General features: G+C 43.6%; 1 protein-coding gene across 11 annotated transcripts in view; it reads left to right on the top strand.

The window, feature by feature from the left end:
- TBC1D5 (TBC1 domain family member 5) overlaps positions 1–19,008 on the top strand; it is a 595,415-nt gene that overhangs the window by 483,896 nt on the left and 92,511 nt on the right. For all 11 annotated transcript variants that reach the window (XM_086386662.1, XM_086381937.1, XM_086380405.1 and 8 more), the window contains one exon: positions 5,240–5,325. In XM_086386662.1, coding sequence (XP_086242788.1) covers positions 5,240–5,325 — 86 coding nt within the window. The remainder of the gene's footprint in view (positions 1–5,239; positions 5,326–19,008) is intronic.

Raw genomic sequence — 19,008 nt, forward strand, 5'->3', positions numbered from 1 at the left:
CACTGGCGCCACGGCGGCCCTCGCACTCGCACGCGTGCAGGCTGCCTCGCTTCAGCTCCAGCGTGTTAAACTGACTCCTCTTCCAGGGCTGAGCTTTGCCCACCTGTCTCCCCTAAAACACCTGCAACATATGTTAGCATAACCCTGCAATGCTTTGCCTTTGGGGTCCTGAGAAATTCCCCCAGAGCTTTTTGCTTATAAACAGCTGAGCAATTCGTTTTTCTAATGACGGTTGCTTTTCCCCCAGCATTGAGGCAATAACATATTCACTAAAATAAGAGTCTCATTTTTCATCAAAGAGAAACGCTCGACATATTTTTACAGTGCTGTTTCTCCTTCTGAGCCTTATTTTTCCCCTTTTCTAATCTGGCATGCTAAAAATTAAGAGTTGGTAGCAAGATATCAAGGAAAAGAAAACTAAGTAATTCTTCATTTGTCAAGCATTTTCTTCATGCCAAACAGACATTGTATTTACATTGTAAATATAAATCAACCTTTTCTATTAGACAAGTGGTACAGGAACTTTATCAGTTTAATTTAATGTAAAAACTGTAACCAATAATAATTTGGACGTATTGTAGGAAATCCGTTTAATTTTTTTAACCTCATTAGCTGGCAAACAACTGTGCTTTAATAGAATGTGGTTTACAGTTTTTAAAAACTGGTATGTGTATACACACTCCTGATTTGTAAGACAGATTTTCTCCACACATATGAGGCCCAATGTGTACAATATATGTTCCTAAATATGTGTTACTTTTCTAAAACAAATGGAACGTTTGGTAAACCCTGCCCTAAGTTTCTGTATGGGTATCAGAAGGATGGAACACTGCTTTCTCTACCAGTTGGCCATCGTGGATTTTAAGTCATCAAACTATCAGATCTGCTATCAACATTCTGCTCATCAGCGTTCAGTGGTATCAGAAGGGAATTCTAGCTTCCATTTTCTGGAGCTTTTCCGAAGTGCCCACCACTGTGCTGCACGTTATGTCCGGTGCCCCGTTTAACCCTTTCCGCAGTTTTGCAGATGAGGAAATCAGCACAGGGGGTGTGAGTCCTCCACAGGCAGGCGTGGGTGGAGTGGACTCGAACCTCCCTGACCCGCGACCCCTCGCCTCCGCCACCAAGCAGCCTGAGCCCCTCACGCAGACGCCGGGTCTGCGCAGTCTCTGTGTGTTTCACGTAGAACTTGAGCCTTCTTCACTCCCTGCTGGTGCGTTCATCACAGCCGGGGTCACTGGGCCTGGGCCGCCTCTGCTCTGCTCAGTTCTCCATGTGTTGTCAGCGCCAGGCCTTTGGAAGGCACTGCGTTGTTCAAGCGGGATGAGTCCCTCGGACTCTTCCTTCTGGAGTTCCCGTTAACGGTGCAAAATGAGATTGTCAACCGCAGGTGAGGGACCAGAGTTAGGGGTCAAGCTAGAATGTTCTGTCTGTCGTGACCTTTGTGGGTGAGTTTGATTTCACCAGGCTCAGAAAATTGTCACATTTCTTCTTGTGGTTAAGTGTGCTTCTTGTGGTTAGTTGTACTTAGTGCAGGTTAGCAGTTCAGTATTCGTATACTACCATTCGGAGAAGGAAATGGCAACCCACTCCAGTGTTCTTGCCTGGAGAATCCCAGGGACAGAGGAGCCTGGTGGGCTGCAGTCCACGGGGTCGCAAAGAGTCGGACACGACTGAGCGACTTCACTTTCACGATGCTGAAGAGAAGCCTTCAGAAGAGCTCCAGGAGCTTGTTAACAGAGGAGGGGATGGCACTTACGAAGTTAATTAGCTGCCATCTTGTGGAAGATTTATTTCAAGTCCGTCCAGGTTGGTCCAGGAAAGGCCCAGTAAGCCCAGGGTGAGTTCAGTCTGTGACTTCTGCATTTGCACGCGTAGTTACGCCGACCTCTCAGGTCATGAAACGTAATTGGTGTGTCTCTGTACACAGACAATATAAGTTAGGGTTACCATTTTTCCTTCTGACAAAAAGTCCCCCCCAAGAGTGGTGGGGTGTTTTTGTTGTTGTTGTTTTGTTTTGTTAATGTACACTGGCTTGGAAAAGCTTATAATACTTGAAATCTTGACAGTCTGAAATGGGTTTAAAATAATTGCTCATTGTCCCAATCCTTTGCCAAAGACATACCAGGTTAAAGTTGTCGCCATCTTGTGTCCTGAGCAATGAGATCTCACACCTGTCGTGGGGCCTGGTCTTTCTTACATGAAGAGTTTTATGTGTGTAGAATTCCAGTGGCTCTTAAATGTTAGAGGAAATTCCAGATCTATAAAAGTAAGAATTAAAAGCTGTTATATTTCTATTAAATTCAGTTTGGAAAAAAATTCTTTGAAACAAGAGAGACACACGTCTTCTTACTTTTAAAATGATTCCACTGCATAAGGTTAGACTTCTGCTCATGTAATCTTATCCCACCTCTTATGTTGGTACATAGTTGAGTGAGAAGATACTGCTCTAAAATTTCTTAACTTTGTAGAAACCATATTCAGAAGAGACAAAAGGAACTGAATTAATTCATTATTGACCAGAGACATATTAATACGTCTTTTGTTACCCAAACATTATTGACCTGAGACATTTCGAGATTCACTTAACAAATCGCCAGCCACAGGTATTCCTTTCTGCAAAAATCTTTCAGTCAATAATGTGTTGAAAGAGAAAAATTATAGGTGAATTAAAGAACTGTCAGTACTGCATCTTACTGTATAAAAGTATGTGCCTTTTATAAATATGTGTCTATATATGTGATTTCTGTAGCCACACGTTGCCTTCCTTACATATCAGACGTTTGGTTCCATTCTGTTCATTACAGAGGCTGCAGTCTTTGTGGCCATTGAGCCCTTCAGGTGTGGCTGGTCCAAACTCAGGTGTGCCATCTGAAATATACGCTGGGTTTCAAACACTTCACACAAAAGAAAGCACGTAAAATGTCTCTGTTTTTATACTGATTACATGTTTTTAGTGTCAACATTTTAGATAAGTCAAATGAAACAGAATACTATTATATGTCATTTCACTCTGTTTTTTTTTTTCTCTTTTTTTATGTGGCTTGCTAGAAACTTTACATTACATATGAAGCTTGCATTTGTGACCCGCATTATGCTTCGGTGGGACTGTGCTGGTCTAGGACATCCGTGTGTGTGCCTACTTATATTTTAGTAACAGCAGAGAGAAAATCCTGTTGAATAACTTTCAACTGTAACCTCTAATTTTATTTTCTTCCATTTCAAATACTGTTTTTCAACATCATCTTTTCATTCGTTTTTTTTTTTTTTTTTCTATCCCTGTGCTGTGTCACTTTAAGCTGCCTCTCCAATTGATACTAGTGAGTCTCCTAGGAATTTAAATAGACCTTAGTGAAAGCAATACTTGAGCCTCATTCATATGTTCAAGTTAGACCATTATTCCTAATAATGGCTTTAAGTGCTTAGGTAGATCAGCACTTCATGTCTTGAATTGCTTGTCATTTCTTTATAAAGATATTTCAAGAAACTGCACAGTGCCTCCCCTTCTTTCATTGTTTTCTAGCAAAAAGTAACAGAATCCTTTATTAATTTGTTGAAAGTCAGAGAAGAAAAGCCTTTTATAGTAGCAAAAACAAAATGTTTCCAAGTACTGAGAATAAGGAGCAAAATTGGTCATGAGTGATAGTCTTAGGAAAGTTAATTTTAAAAATAAATCATGAAAGCACTGTCAATCTGCCAGTGGTTTTGACCTCTGTTTCGTTTTCCCATTATGCTTGGGTCCAGGTTGTCATCAGCTACCACGAGGAAACCTATGTAATTCCTAGAGAGCGAGAAGTTGCACTGTGAGACTTAATAGTATGGTAGTCATGGAAGCATCAGTTATCTTCATCAAGGCAATTCAGATTTGATTATTGTAGAACTGTGTTGAATACCAAACCAGTGGAGTAGTAGCTGGAGCTAAATCAAGGGATTGTCATTTTTGTCAGATGATTAGGGCTGACTTGGAAGAGATATGAAAGGGTTGAGCTGTGTAAATACTCTCTTTTCAGCAGAAAAAGAAAAGGTCCATCACGGCCTTAAGACGCAGCTTGTTAGCTTGATGAATTTCAAACTGTTTAACCTTAGCAATTATGTCCCCCGCCTACATGAAAGTATATCTGTGCCTTGGGGTTATGTCTCCAAGGACTGATATGAAAGCATGTTGATAATTTTCTATTAAAATAAAATTCAGCCTTTCTGTGTCTAGTTGGTTCTCTCAAAGGACAGGGCGTGCTGTTTCAAGGTCTGAATTATTAATTTGAGTTACATGTTTAGGTAAACACTGGATCACATTTACTTGTTTTAAAAAACTTCTTAATGAAAAATATGTAGTTTAACCTTTTAGAGATGATGATATTCAGGTTATGCTATTAATGTGTTACATTTTTATAAAAGCGTGTTTTTATAGAAGTATATTTGATTAATTTTTATTTGCCTGAGGAACTTGATACTTACAAATTAGAGACACATTAAATAACAGCAACCTGTTTAAATAGACACACCCAACCTAATGATTCAAGAATATCTCAGCAAGTTTATAAATAATATTAAATGCCAGAAAGTGCAGTGTATTGCTGCTTCTATAAAAATGCGCATTGGTCAGTTGGCTTTCGTACTGTGGTGGTACCCTGATAATATGTCCACTCCCTGGGCACTTATTCCACTCGTGTATAAGAACAGATGACATAGAAACTGCTAACTTGAAAAGAATTGCCGAATTCCAGAACAACACATTGGTTTTCGAAGAAGAAAGACTCAGGGTGCCATCTAGTGGGCGTGGCTAGCATCCTGGTTGTCAAAAACTGGTTTTTGCTCTTCTTCAAAATGTAGCTTTCTTAACGGCTGTTGTTGTCTCCTAGCCCTAAGAGTAGATTGTACTGGTGTTACATCTTACATAATACCTCAGTTTTGTTATAATTTTATCTGATTGTATTTTGGAAAGGCATGTTGAAACTGATCAAAATTACTGAAAAGAAATCTAATGAAAGGAATAAATCAGTGTGACCTGAGACAGGTTAGAGTAAAATGTATTAAGTAATTTTAGTGTTTAATCAGACAAAGATAAGTTAGGGCAAAACTTCAACAAAGGAAAAAATACCCAAGCACATTAATTATTAAACATGATTATTATATGTATTTTTTTCTTTAAGAGTATAAAAGTAATTGTTTCATCATTTTTTGTCTTAATATACAAATTATATAATTTTATACATTTTAACTTATTGCTTTTTTTTTATAGAGAAATCCAAGACCAGTGACTTATCAATTCCATCCAAATTTGGATTATTACAAAGCCCGAGGAGCAGACCTCATGAATAAAAGCCGGTAAGTCCTCTTTCTCTGATGGAAGTTCAAAGTCACTAAGATATTCTTGGAGATTGTCAGGAAATTTTATGCATTTGCTGAAAATAATTTTCCAGTTTTTAGCATATCAGTGGTTAATTCATGTAATGAATCTCTATTAAATAAATTATCTGAGTTTTTCTTTGAGGTGTGAGAAAAGGATGTATGTTGATGTCAGTGGTCATAAAAATTAAATAAATACCAGAGTATGCGTTACAGATTGAATTTTGGCAACTTCATTTTTCTAACACTAATAAACCTAAAATAAATTGTGCCTACATGTATAATCTCTTTCTAGATCCTTTCTGTTGATTGAAAAGAGGCAGTTCTATAATATATGTTTAAATTATTTCAGTAACAAAATTAAAATTGGGTTTCCCAACTGTCTTTAGAGCTGCACAATAAGCTTATAAATGCATCTTATGTGTGCATTTGTGATTACATACATAGAAACTTTAAGGGTCACTGTAGGAATAAAAAATCATTAAAATCCTACTTTTAAAAGAAATTCACACTTGCATAAAGTTTTGTTCTTTCATAATACCATACTCAGATGTCTCAAGAGTTGACTTGTCAAACCAGAACCATCTCAAATTAGAACTTAATTTCGAAGTTTACTCTGAAAGACTGAAATGTTAGTCATGATAAATGCTGCAAGTTGTCCAAATTTTCTTCCTTAAGCATTTTGACTGTTGCTAGCTTTTCTTCAGAAGTTCAGCAACCTAAGTATACACGGATGGAGTATACTTACATGATATGTTCTTCTCTTACTTCGAGTTAAAAAAAAAAAAAAGACATAATTCCTGACACATTGAAACTCATAGTCCAAGGGATGAGAAGGATTTTATAACAAGACAGCTATATTTAAACCTGCAGTATTTTTAAATCCCGTGTCCTTGTCTGAAGTCTGCCCGTTGCTCTGATGGGCTCTGTGATTATGAGAGCAGTTCTGCGGCCCGCGAGGCTCTCGGGAGCTCTGGTTTTGCCATGCTGGGTCTCCGTGGCAGGCACTGGCTCTCTCTGGCGACAGTGAGTGGGGCTGCTCTGTAGGTGCAGTGCTCAGGCTTCCGTCGCAGTCACTTCTCCTGCTGTAGAGCACGGGCTCGGGGCTCGGAGGCGTCAGAAGCTGTGGCCGGCGGGCTCCAGAGCGCTGGCTCGGTACTTGTGGCGCCTGGGCTTAGTCGCTCTGTGGCATGTGGGATCTTCCCAGACCAGGGATCAAACCAGCGTCTCTTGCGCTGCAAGGCAGATTCTTAACCACTGGACCACCGGGGAAGGCCTGAAGCGGTTTTCTGTTTGTCCATCTGATTTTTCTTTCACAGATAAAAGGTTCATTCCCTATAGTCACTTTTGTTCATTTAGTTTCACACATTTTTCTGGTGCCAGACTGCCTTGCAGAGAGTGGACAAACCGGAGAAAAATCCCTGCCCTCAGGAGTCTTACCGTCTAGCCACCTGTGTTTCCTTCCTCTCGTGTCAAGCATGGAGGCTGGATATGCTCTTTAAAGTGTGTGTGAGGTCCTTTCTTCATGCAGACTCTTCCTAGCTGGAGTCCCCTCTGGCCCCTGGGCTCCACCCCACACCCGCTGTGCACCACCCTGGCCCCCAGGTGAGTTTTCACAGGACCTAATTCTCGGTTTACAGCAGAGCATACCGCACTCCCACTGAAACTCCCAAAGGCTCAGCAGTCTGCTCCTCTCCCCTGCCCCTCCCTCCTTCCTCCCACTGGAGCTTGCCAGGGCCTTCCCTGTTCCCCTCCCACCTCCGTCTTTCTCTGTGGCTTCAGCACGATCATCATCTCACACAAGCCTCTTTCTCTCTTTAAAACCGTATTGAGGTATGGTTGATTTACAGTGTTGCGGTCATTTCTCTGTCCAGCAGAGCTACTCAGTCATGCATACATGCATCCTTCTTCTGTTCTTTTCCACTGTGGTTTATCACAGGATGTTGAATACGGCTCCCTGTGCTGCACACCAGGACCTTGCTGTCTGTCATCCTGTAGATGAGTTTGCATCTGCTCATCGCAAACTCACAGTCCACGCCTCCCACCCGCCCCCGCCCCACCTTGGCAAACACAGATCTGCTCTCTCTGTCTGTGAGTCTGTTCTGTTTTGTAAATACGTTCATTTATGTCATATTTCCTGGAGAAGGAAATGGCAACCCACTCCAGTATCCTTGCCTGGAAAATCCCACAGAAGAGCCTGACGGGCTGCAGTCCACGGGGTCGCAAGAGTCGGACACGACTGAGCGCCTCCACCGCCACCACCGCGTTGTATTCTAGAGGCCACATCCAAGTGATGTCATTCAGAATCTGTCTTTCTCTGACTTACTTCGCTTAGTATGATAATCTCTAGGTCCATCATGTTGCCACAAATGGCAATTATTTGCTTCTTGGTATGACTGGATAGCATCCTCAGTATCCATGGACCACATCTTTACCCATCCATCTGTCGCTGGGCATTTGAGTTGTGTCCGAGCCGTAGCCGCTGTAAGTCGTGCTTCTGTGCACACAGGGTACATGTGTCTGTGCGACGCCCAGCAGCGGGGTTGCTGGGCCGTGTGGGAGCTCTGCTTTTAGTTTTTTGAGGAACCTCCGTACTGTTTTCCTCGGTGGTGGCACCAGTGTGCATCCCCACCCACAATATGTGGGGGCTCCGTTGCCCCACACCCTCTTCAGCATGTTTGGTTTGTAGACTTTTTTGATAATGGCCATTCTGACCAGTGTGAGATGATATCTCATTGTAGTTTTGATTTGCATTTCACATCTTTTTCTGTGCCCATTGTCCATCTGTGCGTTCACACAAGCCTCTCTCCGTCTCTGTTTTGTCTTCACCTCCTTTGATCCCTCTACCTGATTGCTCCCCGTTGTTGTATTCCCGTAGCATTCATTTCTCACTGAAGCCATATACATATGTATCATCTCTCTCCCCAGTCTCCACACTGAGGTCTAAGCCCCCGCAGGCAGGTTGCTTGTCTTACCCACTGAGGGCGCCTGGGATAATCCTTGCTAGTGTGAGGAAGTTGATAGCTGTTGTGTATACATGATTCTTTTTTTTTTTTTTTGCATTTTTCAACATCTCCTTTTCTTCTTTTTCAAAGAAGGAAATAGACTGTACCCTTTCCTTTTCCCCTTCATGTTTTATCTTCCGTTTAGCTTTCTGTCCCTGCATTCTTCTCAAAATTGTTGGTTCTGTTTTATGTATTTTCTTGTAAGCACATTGAGATTCCTATATGCAGTATCATTGTAAAGACTAGATGTCAGCTTTCTCATCATCACCATGACAGTTTCAAAGCCTGAAACTGAAAGTGACCAAGTGAAGTGTAGCGTGTGAAAACATCACAGACAAGTTGAAGTTTAAAGATGGTGTTGGGAAACTTGACAGATCTTTTGAAAAGATATCAACTTATAACTTCAACACACACAAAACAAATTCTGAATTAATCGGAGTTCACTCAAACAAGCAAACAGAAATAAAACCCAAGTGTCTGTCTGACCTCTAGTTACTTGACTTTTTATCCTTAAAAGTCATGGAAGAAGTCACAAAGGGAAGGACCTATGGATTTTATTGCACAATTGTTTCTGAACAGATATGTCAGAAATGTTTTTAAAAAATGAATCAAAAACAAACAGAAAATTGGGAAAATATTTGTAAAAGAAATGACTGACTAACTATAATATCATGAATGTGTGGAAGCTTGCACAGTTCAGTAACAAATCACGATCCAGACTCAGGGGCCGTCCCGCCTCCTGCTATGCTCTTCTCTGCCCAGAGGACCTCAGCCCGGTTCCCGGCGTAGGTTCCATTTGTGACTGAAGGGCCCTTCGTTTGTGTCTTCAGCCTGACTTCCTTCCTTGAACTCCGGGCTTGCTTGATTGCACTGAACTCTTGGTTTCACTTCCACACACCTGTTACCCCGCAGTGTTCCTCGGTAACCGTGAATGTCTTCACCTGATCCAGCCTTAGAACGCCCTGGGCTCCTCTCTCTCTGAGACATCACATCAGGTCCATCAGCAATGCCTGCTCAAACTGTGTCCTGAAACAGCCCCTTTGCTCTCTGCCCTGCCAGCACTGAGTCGTGTGTCCTGCTCAAACTGTGTCCTGAAACAGCCCCTTTGCTCTCTGCCCTGCCAGCACTGAGTCGTGTGTCCGTGCCGGTCTCCCCCAACGGCCTCCTGACTCGTCTCTGGTGCAGGTCCATCTTCTGCTCTTCCGCTCAGAGCCCTCAGTGGCTTCCCAGCACGCCTGGCCTCAGGTCCACCACCGTGCGGCGCTGCAGGGAGGCCCTGTGAAACCCGGCTCCTGTCTGCGCACCCCCGTCTGTGCCCCGACCCGGCTCACTGGACTCCGGCCACCCCGGCCCGCTGACCGTCCCCCCGGTTCCCCGTCAGCCCCCTTCAGGAGCTTTGAGCTTGCTCGCCACAGGCCGGGGCTCTTTCCTGAGAACCCGCACTGTGCCTGACGTTTCTCTCTGCTCAGACCCCGCCTCTTCAGGGAGCCCCTCCTTGACCGCTGTGTCTAAAGTAACGGACCCCTTGACTCCTTTTATTTTCCTTTGTTACTGTTTTTGTTTTTGTGGGGTTTTTTAATAGCAGTTCTTACCACCTGAAATGGTATTTTTAGCTTTTTATTCTACTTTTTGTGTGTTTTTATTGTTTCTCACGTTGAAATATAAATTCTGCATGTTTTATTGTCTTGTATCCCAGCACCTAAAATAGAGCCTTGAATATAGTATGGACTCAACAAAAGGATTGCGAACAGCAATAAACCTCAAAAGGCTGGTCAAACTCATAATTAGTCTCAGAAATGCAAATTAAAACACCTGTGAAGTACCATTTTTCACCTTTCAAAATAGCAGGTTAATAATAAATGAGGCAGATCAGATCAGATCAGATCAGTCGCTCAGTCGTGTCTGACTCTGCGACCCCGTGAATCGCAGCACACCAGGCCTCCCTGTCCATCACCAACTCCCGGAGTTCACTCAGACTCACGTCCATCAAGTCAGTGATGCCATCCAGCCATCTCATCCTCTGTCGTCCCCTTCTCCTCCTGCCCTCAATCTCTTCCAGCATCAGAGTCTTTTCCAATGAGTCAACTCTTCGCATCAGGTGGCCAAAGTACTGGAGTTTCAGCTTTAGCATCATTCCTTCCAAAGAAATCCCAGGGCTGATCTCCTTCAGAATGGACTGGCTGGATCTCCTTGCAGTCCAGGGGACTCTCAAGAGTCTTCTCCAACACCACAGTTGAAAAGCATCAGTTCTTTGGCGCTCAGCCTTCTTCACAGTCCAACTCTCACATCCATACATGACCACAGGAAAAACCATAGCCTTGACTAGACGAACCTTTGTTGGCAAAGTAATGTCTCTGCTTTTGAATATGCTATCTAGGTTGGTCATAACTTTCCTTCCAAGGAGTAAGCGTCTTTTAATTTCATGGCTGCAGTCACCATCTGTAGTGATTTTGGAGCCCAGAAAACTGAAGTCTGACACTGTTTCCACTGTTTCCCCATCTATTTTCCATGAAGTGGTGGGACCGGATGCCATGATCTTCATTTTCTGAATGTTGAGCCTTAAGCCAACTTTTTCACTCTCTATTTTCACTTTCATCAAGAGGCTTTTGAGTTCCTCTTCATTTTCTGCCATAAGGGTGGTGTCATCTGCATATCTGAGGTTATTGATATTTCTCCTGGCAATCTTGATTCCAGCTTGTGTTTCTTCCAGTCCAGCGTTTAATAAATGAGGCAGAGATGAGTAAGTCCTAGACACCTACTGTACAGTCTAGGCCCATAGTTAATGATACTGTTATGTACCTAAGATTTGCTAAGAGAGTAAATCTTATTTTAAGTGTTCTTATCACAAAAAATAAAATAGCCATAATAAATATAGAACGTAGGAGGAAACGTTAAGGGGTGGGGGTACGTTTATGTCATAGATTGTGGTGATGGCTTTGCAGATGCATGCTTACCTCTAAACACGCCAAGCTGTGCACGTTAAGAAGACACAGCCACTGTAGGTCTGAAATGCCTCAATAAGGTGACTTGAATGAGTGAGTGAATGAGTGACCAACCCAGAAGGAGCATGGATACCCGTAGTCACTGGTTTAGGGAATGTAAGTTGAAAGAAACTTGATCATCTTGCTAAAGAATACTCCCAAGTCTATATGTAACCCTTATAACTACCACATTCTTCTCTAGAAGTTGGTTTATTGTACCATTACTTTATCTAGGATGAAAAAACTATTGTAGCTATTGTGAAACCTATTGTGAAAACTATTGTGAAACCCTTGGCAAAGACCCCTTTAGCTATTTAATGCCCAAGATGTTTTTACCAGGCTGGACCCTTAAACCATAGCCTTACAACTACTTTCTTAGCTGTTTAGAGGCTATTAAAGAGTTCCTGCATCGGGGCTGTCACTGAGCAGCAAGACAGGCTGTGGGGCTGATCCAGAGTGAAGGTGATCTTCATGGGGGAGCCCCCGGCAGTGATGCGTGAGTGGAGGACGGTCAAGGGCAGACAGGTGCCTGGAGGGCAGGGAGCTGATCCGTGCCACGCCTGGACGCAGTCCACGGCAGTGGACTTCTGTGTGCTGCTTATCCAAATGAGAGATGAGGATGCAAGATGACATGTGATTTCACGGATAAGAATATCTCTAGAAATCAAGAAGCCTGATTTCTCTTCTCTGCCTTACCATGGATTGCTGTAATTAAGTCTTTAACAGCAAGTGCCTAGGTATTTTCGTGATAGATTTTCCATTACGTGTGTGGGTAGCATTCACTGTGCTCTGATTTTACTTAGCTGCACATTTCTTTTTAAAAATGGGAATTGACATTTCCTTATTCATTCAACTTTTGAGCTCAGAACAACAAATTAACACTCAAATCCTGCTCCAATTTTGTCCTTAAATAACCATAAATTACTTCTATAAATAAAAAATAAGTACATCTAAATTGTGACCAGCCTTCAGAAAGACCCATCTGATTTATTTAGGAATTTGTGACTTCTGAAGTGCCCAATTGAGTATTCATGGAACAGAATTTCATAGTTTTTAACTATTGCAATCTCTTACAGTAAGAGTAAAATCACATACCTTCTACATTCCAGAACACTCACAGATTTTCTGTTTTGAAAGTGCCACACACAGTTTCTTAAAGTGTGTAGTTTCTCTGCTCTTGCAGAGGTGCTGAAACATCCACACCTGAGCTGGCAGCAGGGCCTCAAGCCACGTGCCTCTTTATCCAGTGGCCCTTTTTACGCAGCTCCATGACTGGAGGTCTTCTAATTTACTTAAGTTGATTGAGTGAGGCCTTGGTAGAGATGGAAGAAGCCAAGCTGGGTTCCAGACCAGCAATAGCATCCTCCGTGCTGATACCCCCAGCTCTCCTCTGCCCTGTGTCACAGCCGCAACAAACTAATTGGCGTCAGTAATGAAAGATGCCAGAGTTAGAGATCGGGATGTAGGCCCTTCCCAAAAGGCCCCCTGTCTGGATGCCTGCATGGGATCCAGTAGGAAGCCAGGCTCTGTGGACAAACGCTTTCCAGTAAGGGAGCCTCTGCTGGGCTCTGCAGACGTTCCCCACCTTCCGCCACTGGGCTCCAGGTGACGAGGGCGCGGCGGTGTCCTGTCCATTTTTACCCCAAGAGTGCCTGGTGCCCAGTGATTCTCCATCTCTTCTCAGAATCAGAGTCTGCCTCCGCTTCAGTTCAGTTCAGTTCAGTTCAGTCGCTTAGTCGCGTCCGACTCTTTGCGACCCCATGAATCGCAGCACGCCAGGCCTCCCTGTCCATCACCAGCTCCCGGAGTTCACTCAAACTCACGTCCATCAAGTCAGTGATGCCATCCAGCCATCTTACCTTCTGTCGTCCCCTTCTCCTTCTGCCCCCAATCCCTCCCAGCATCAGAGTCTTTTCCAATGAGTCAACTCTTCGCATGAGGTGGCCAAAGTACTGGAGTTTCAGCTGTAGCATCATTCCTTCCAAAGAAATCCCAGGGCTGATCTCCTTCAGAATGGACTGGTTGGATCTCCTTGCAGTCCAAGGGACTCTCAAGAGTCTTCTCCAACACCACAGTTCAAAAGCATCAATTCTTCAGCGCTCAGCCTTCTTCACAGTCCAACTCTCACATCCATACATGACCACAGGAAAAACCATAGCCTTGACTAGACAGACGGACCTTTGTTGGCAAAGTAATGTCTCTGCTTTTCAAGATGCTATCTAGGTTGGTCATAACTTTCCTTCCAAGGAGTAAGCATCTTTTAATTTAGGAGTCTTCTTCTCAAGGCCTGGCCTACTAAGCACGTCCTCCCAGAAAGCTCAGACCTTCTTCCTCAGTCTTCTTATACTCGAATCCGACTTGCGAGGGCAGGGGCCGCCTCTGCCTGTGTCCCTGTTGTCTCCTCGTTACCTGGCGTGGAGAGCGCGTTCCAACGTGGGTGAAATGAGTGAGCACTTTCTGGCTTCATGTATAGAATAGCCGTGCTGATGTCGGGGACGGAGCCCTCGTATTCCCAGGGCCCGGCACGGTGCCTGGCACTGTGTCTAGTACTCAGTAGTTTAATGACTGAATAAATAAATACTGCTTTGAATACCTAAAAGGCATTATAAAATTCTTCTAGCTAATTTCCATATTATATGGTCCACAAGAATTTTTAAATGAGGCTTTATTATATTTACTCTGAAGTATTTTATTGCTAAAATATGGTAAAGAAATAATATGCTAATAATATTTCCCGAGTCATGAAGCCAAGAAGTCCATGGTTATAGTCCATTAGTAGTTAATTGGCTAATCAGAATTTCAAAGGACACTGATTTCTATATAAATGTAATTTTGTGATATTTTTATGCTCAAATAGGAGTTTGTGTTATAAACACTTCTATGTCTGAAATGCTCTTTCTCTTGTATCAAAGAGAGTTGTTAATTCCTAACCAATTTAGGTAAATTGGTAACACTATCTCCTTTTTAGGGCAGAGTAAATAAATCTTTCTCCTTTCTTAAAAAATGTAAGTATAATTTGTACATAAGACACAGATCCTAAGTGTTCAGTCTGATGAGTTTGCATAGCTGTGTACACTACCCCTCTGCATGCAGGCTCAGTTGTGTCCAGCCCTCTGCGACTGTGTGGACTGTAGCCCGCCAGGCGCCTCTGTCCATGGGATTCTCAGGCAGGAATACTGGGGTGCCTGCCATTTCCCCCTCCAGGGGATCTCCCCGACCCAGGGATCAAATCCGTGTCTTGTAACCGCCATCTAAGACAGTGTATCTGGAGTGAACATTCCTGTCACCTAGAGTCCCCCCCTGTCCCGTTACGGTCATACCCAACTCGTCATCCCCAAGCAACCACTTTTGATTTCCGCTCCCTTGTTTTGAGAGGTTCCCCTTTTCTTGGTCTTGCCATGAATAGAGACACATAGTATGCACTTTTTTTCATTCAGATTAGTGTGCTTGCACTTCGTGCATATTGTTTTACGTATACCAGTAGTTTGCTTCTCTTCTTGGGCTGTATTCCACTATATGATGTACCACAAATTGTTTATTCTGTTATTGATGGATAGGGGGTTATTTCCAGATGTGGAGTGTTCTGAGCAGGACTGCTATGAACGTTCTTGTACAAGTGTTTTGATGTTTTCTTTTGTTATTGTTGGTTTTGGTGGATATATGTTTATGTTTCCCTTGGATAAACACTTAGAAATTAAATTACTCAGGCTCAGTTGCTAAAGAATCTGCCTGCAATTCTGGGAAACCTGGGTTTGATCCCTGGGTTGGGAAGATCCCCTGGAGAAGGAAATGGCAACCCATTCTAGTACTCCTGCCTGGAGAATCCCATGGACAGAGGAGCTTGGCGGGCTGCAGTCCATGGGGTCACACAGAGTTGGACACGACTGAAGCAACTTAGCATGCATAGGATAGATGTATGTTTAACTTTATAAGAAACTGAGAACTGTTTCACCAAGTAGTTATACCTTTCTCCATGCTCACCAGCAATATTTGGGAGTTTTAACTGCTCTTCATCTTCGCCAGCATTTGCTACTGTCAGTCTTTCTGATTTTGTCTATTGTAGTTGGTATGAAACGGTATCTCATTGTGTTTTAATTTACATTTTCCTGAGCGTCTTTTCATAGCATGTTGGTGATTCCTTTTTGGACTGTCCCAGTTGTCTGCCTGTCTTTAATGGGTTGTTTGTCTTTTTTATTCTTGATTTGTGAGGATTCTGTATATGTTTTGGGTAGGAGTCTTTGTCTGATAAATGTACTGCAGATATTATCCCCCAGCGTGGAGCTTGCCTGTTCGTTTTCTTAATGATGCCTTTTAATGAGCAGAAAACTTTCATTTCAGTGACATTTCTTCTTTCAGTTTTTTTCTTTATGGCTGGTGCATTTTGTTTTCTTATCTATGAAATCTCCTAAGATCCATCTAAGTCTCCGTTGTTCAGGATCCTGAAGACCATGCTTGGCTTCACTGGTTCACTTGAAGGACTCACAGAATTCAGAAAAGCTGCTATACCCACGTTTATAGTGTATTATGGCAAAAGGACACAGATTAAAATCAAGAAAGGAAAAAAGCTTGTGTTGTTGACTGAAAATGAGCAGCCTAGAAAGTTGAGAGTCGTGTTTTACTTGGCAGACTTTCTGAGGATTTCAAGTCCAAGACAGGACTATCAGCTTGCTCTGAGGGCCTGACCCAAAGGCGCAGTGGGAAGCCAGGTTACACAGGAGTTTGTGCAGCGAAGGCTGGGTAGTCAGCGTCGAAAGATGGCTGTTAATTAAAGGAAACCAAGGGTCTCACATGAAGGGGCGTAGTGCTTTCTGCGTGCGCTCGCCGCAGTCCCCCCTTGGACCTGCGCCTCGCTGTCTGGGGCCCTCGGGTGCGCCACTCGGCGGCTGCAGTGGCGGGCGGCTGGTCGGGGCCTCCGGTGCCCGCTCGGAGTCCCTCAGCGCTCACGGGCAGGGAGGCTGTGGCGTGACGGCCTGAGGGCAGCGGCGCCTGGTTTACAGATGCGCAGGCAGCAGTGTAAGTCGCAGTCCAGGAGGGGCCAGGTGTGAGTTTCCTCAGTGGAGTGCTTAAATCCGCCTGGTCCTTGCAGGGCTGCGCTCAGGAAGTGCTGCCTCGGGACGTTCCCCAGCTCTTGGTCCCCTCGGGGTTCTGTTGGAAGTCAGTCAGTCGTGCAGGCAGGGAGCAGCCCTGTGGTGACATTAGCTGTCTGTCTCTAGGCTCCTGGTCAGATGGAGGCCGTGTGGCAGGGCCCAGGAGGAAACAGAAACAGACTTTTAGCCTGATTCCCATTGTTAGTGCGCACTGCTTGCTGTGGTTCAAGGTCCCGGGTCTACAAAGACATGGTTATCAGACAGACATTCCAAGGGCTAGAGGTTCCCTCCCACTTGTCCCTGCAGGGCGGGTCCTGAACTGCAGTGTGCAGGGTTTGGGGAGCCCAGGCACGCTGAGTTAACCCTGAAAGTTCCAGAGGTACTCTGTACTCTTCTCAAAACTGGTGTGGTGCTAACAGTTGTATTAGATCTGTGGTCCGTGTCAAATCAGAGTGTGTGGGGTGAGGTAAAAACCGAGGTCCGTGCTTTTCGATACAAGTATCCAGCGGTTGCATACCAGTTGTGTAAAATCCTCTCCTTTCTTCATTGAATTAAACTGGGTCCCTGGCTGAGAATCCATTGACCATGAAGGTATGAGTCTGTTTCTGGGCACGCTCTGCTTTCGCTAGTACCACACTTGCTTCATTATGTAGCGTCACAGCAAGTCTTGATTTTCTTTTTTTTATTATTTTGGCTATTCTTGGTTCTCTGCATTTCCATATAAATTGTAGAATCTACATGTCAATTTCTCTAAAAATTATTGGAATTTGATTGGAATTACATTGAATCTGTAGATCAGTTTGGAAAGAAACGAAACTTTAGTAGATCCATGACCATGGACTGTCTCTTCATTCAGTCTTCACATTCTCTCCATACTGTTGCATAGTTTTTAAGAGTGCAGGTCTTATAGGTTGTTTTCCATTTGAGAGAAAATAAGCTCCTCTGTTCTCCTGCGTGTAGCCGCCCCTGCCTGGGACTGCACTTTGTCTGTTTTCCTGCGTGTAGCCTGCCCCTGCCTGGGACTGTGCTTTGTCTGTTTTCCTGCGTGTAGCCTGCCCCTGCCTGGGGCTGTACTTTGTCTGTTTTCCTGCGTGTAGCCTGCCCCTGCCTGGGGCTGTACTTTGTCTGTTCTCCTGCGTGTAGCCTGCCCCTGCCTGGGACTGCACTTTGTTTTGGCTGCACTGGACGCTTGTTGCCTTGGGAGGCTCCTCTAGTTGCAGTGAGCAGGGCTGCTCTTGGCTGTGGCGCGAGGGCTTCTGGAGCACTGGCCGCTCTTGCTGGGGAGCACAGGCGCTGGGCGCGGGCCGCAGTTGCTGCGTGCAGACTCCAGGGCGCGCCTCAGTGGTGTGACGCTCGGCCTAGGCGCTCCCCAGCATGTGGAATCTTCCCAGACCCGCCTGAACCCTTGTCCCCTGCATCAGCTGGCATGTTCCTATCCACTGCGCCGCCAGGGAAGTCCAGGCTGTACTTTTTTTTTAATGTAACTTTTTTCTTGGAATATTTACATGGCTTCATACATTTGTTTATATTTATTGACTCCCTTTCATTAAAACTTGAAGGAAAGTTTCTTAAAACGTACCTTTTTTCCTTAGAACTCTTAAAAGTTGATTATTGATATATGTTTAAGTATAGCTGCATGTGATTTTTTTTCAAGTGTGAAGATACGTAGTGACTCTCAGAGAAGGTAGACAGGAGACAGGGCAAAGCTCACCAACAGGTGGCAGCTCAAGATCGTATCCTCTTCCGTTCGGTTCTGCTGTGTTTCCCTAGACTAGAAACTCCTGTGGGCCACGGTTCATGGGAGAGATTTGTATCCCTCTCAGACACTGGGTCAGAATATAAATTAGTTGAAAATGACTGTCCTGGAATAGAAACCTCGAATTTTATCCCTGCAGATAGGTCTTAGGGAGTTATCTCATGATTTTTATATAACCACGGTCTATGCACAATTGCTAATTTATTTGTTACATTAAATATTCTCAATTATATTCAGACCCAGTTAGCTGAGCCCCACAGTCTAGCTTATGTCCACCCTCTTACAGGGCCAACTTTTCTGGCCCTGACAAGCACTTCTTTTGCTTCCCATCACAGTAACAAGGACTTACATGCCACACGCAAAATAATCGTCATCTGTACAGCTGAAAGGAAACATGTTTCACCTGAAAGTCAGATTCCTAAGGAATGAGTAATAGCAAGCTAATTTTTATCATGTAGTTTTTATAAAGACCTATAAAATCTTGAGTTTCATGATATATGGAGAGAGTTCATTTTCTGAGATAGCAGAAACCTCAAGATATGGCAAACAAATTAGAATTAAGTATAGATGTCCTTCATTGAAGCAAGTTTGATACACTCAACATTAAAGGTAAAGAATTAAGAAAGTTGGAAACTACTTTGTTTTATAGAATTTGAAAGCTTTAACTTAGAGAATTTATAAGTACATCCCAAACGTTAGCTCAAATGTTAGAATCATCTTGAAAAGTATTATTTTTCAACCATGAAAACTGTTTTAAATATTTAAATAAAAAAATAGATGTATATAATAAGCATGAAAGAAGTAAATAAGAATCATAATCCCGGGTAGGTCAA

Source organism: Bos grunniens, chromosome 1 (assembly GCF_055505025.1).
Source record: "Bos grunniens cultivar Pamir isolate PY7600 chromosome 1, Bosgru_T2T1.0, whole genome shotgun sequence".
NCBI lineage: Eukaryota > Metazoa > Chordata > Mammalia > Artiodactyla > Bovidae > Bos > Bos grunniens.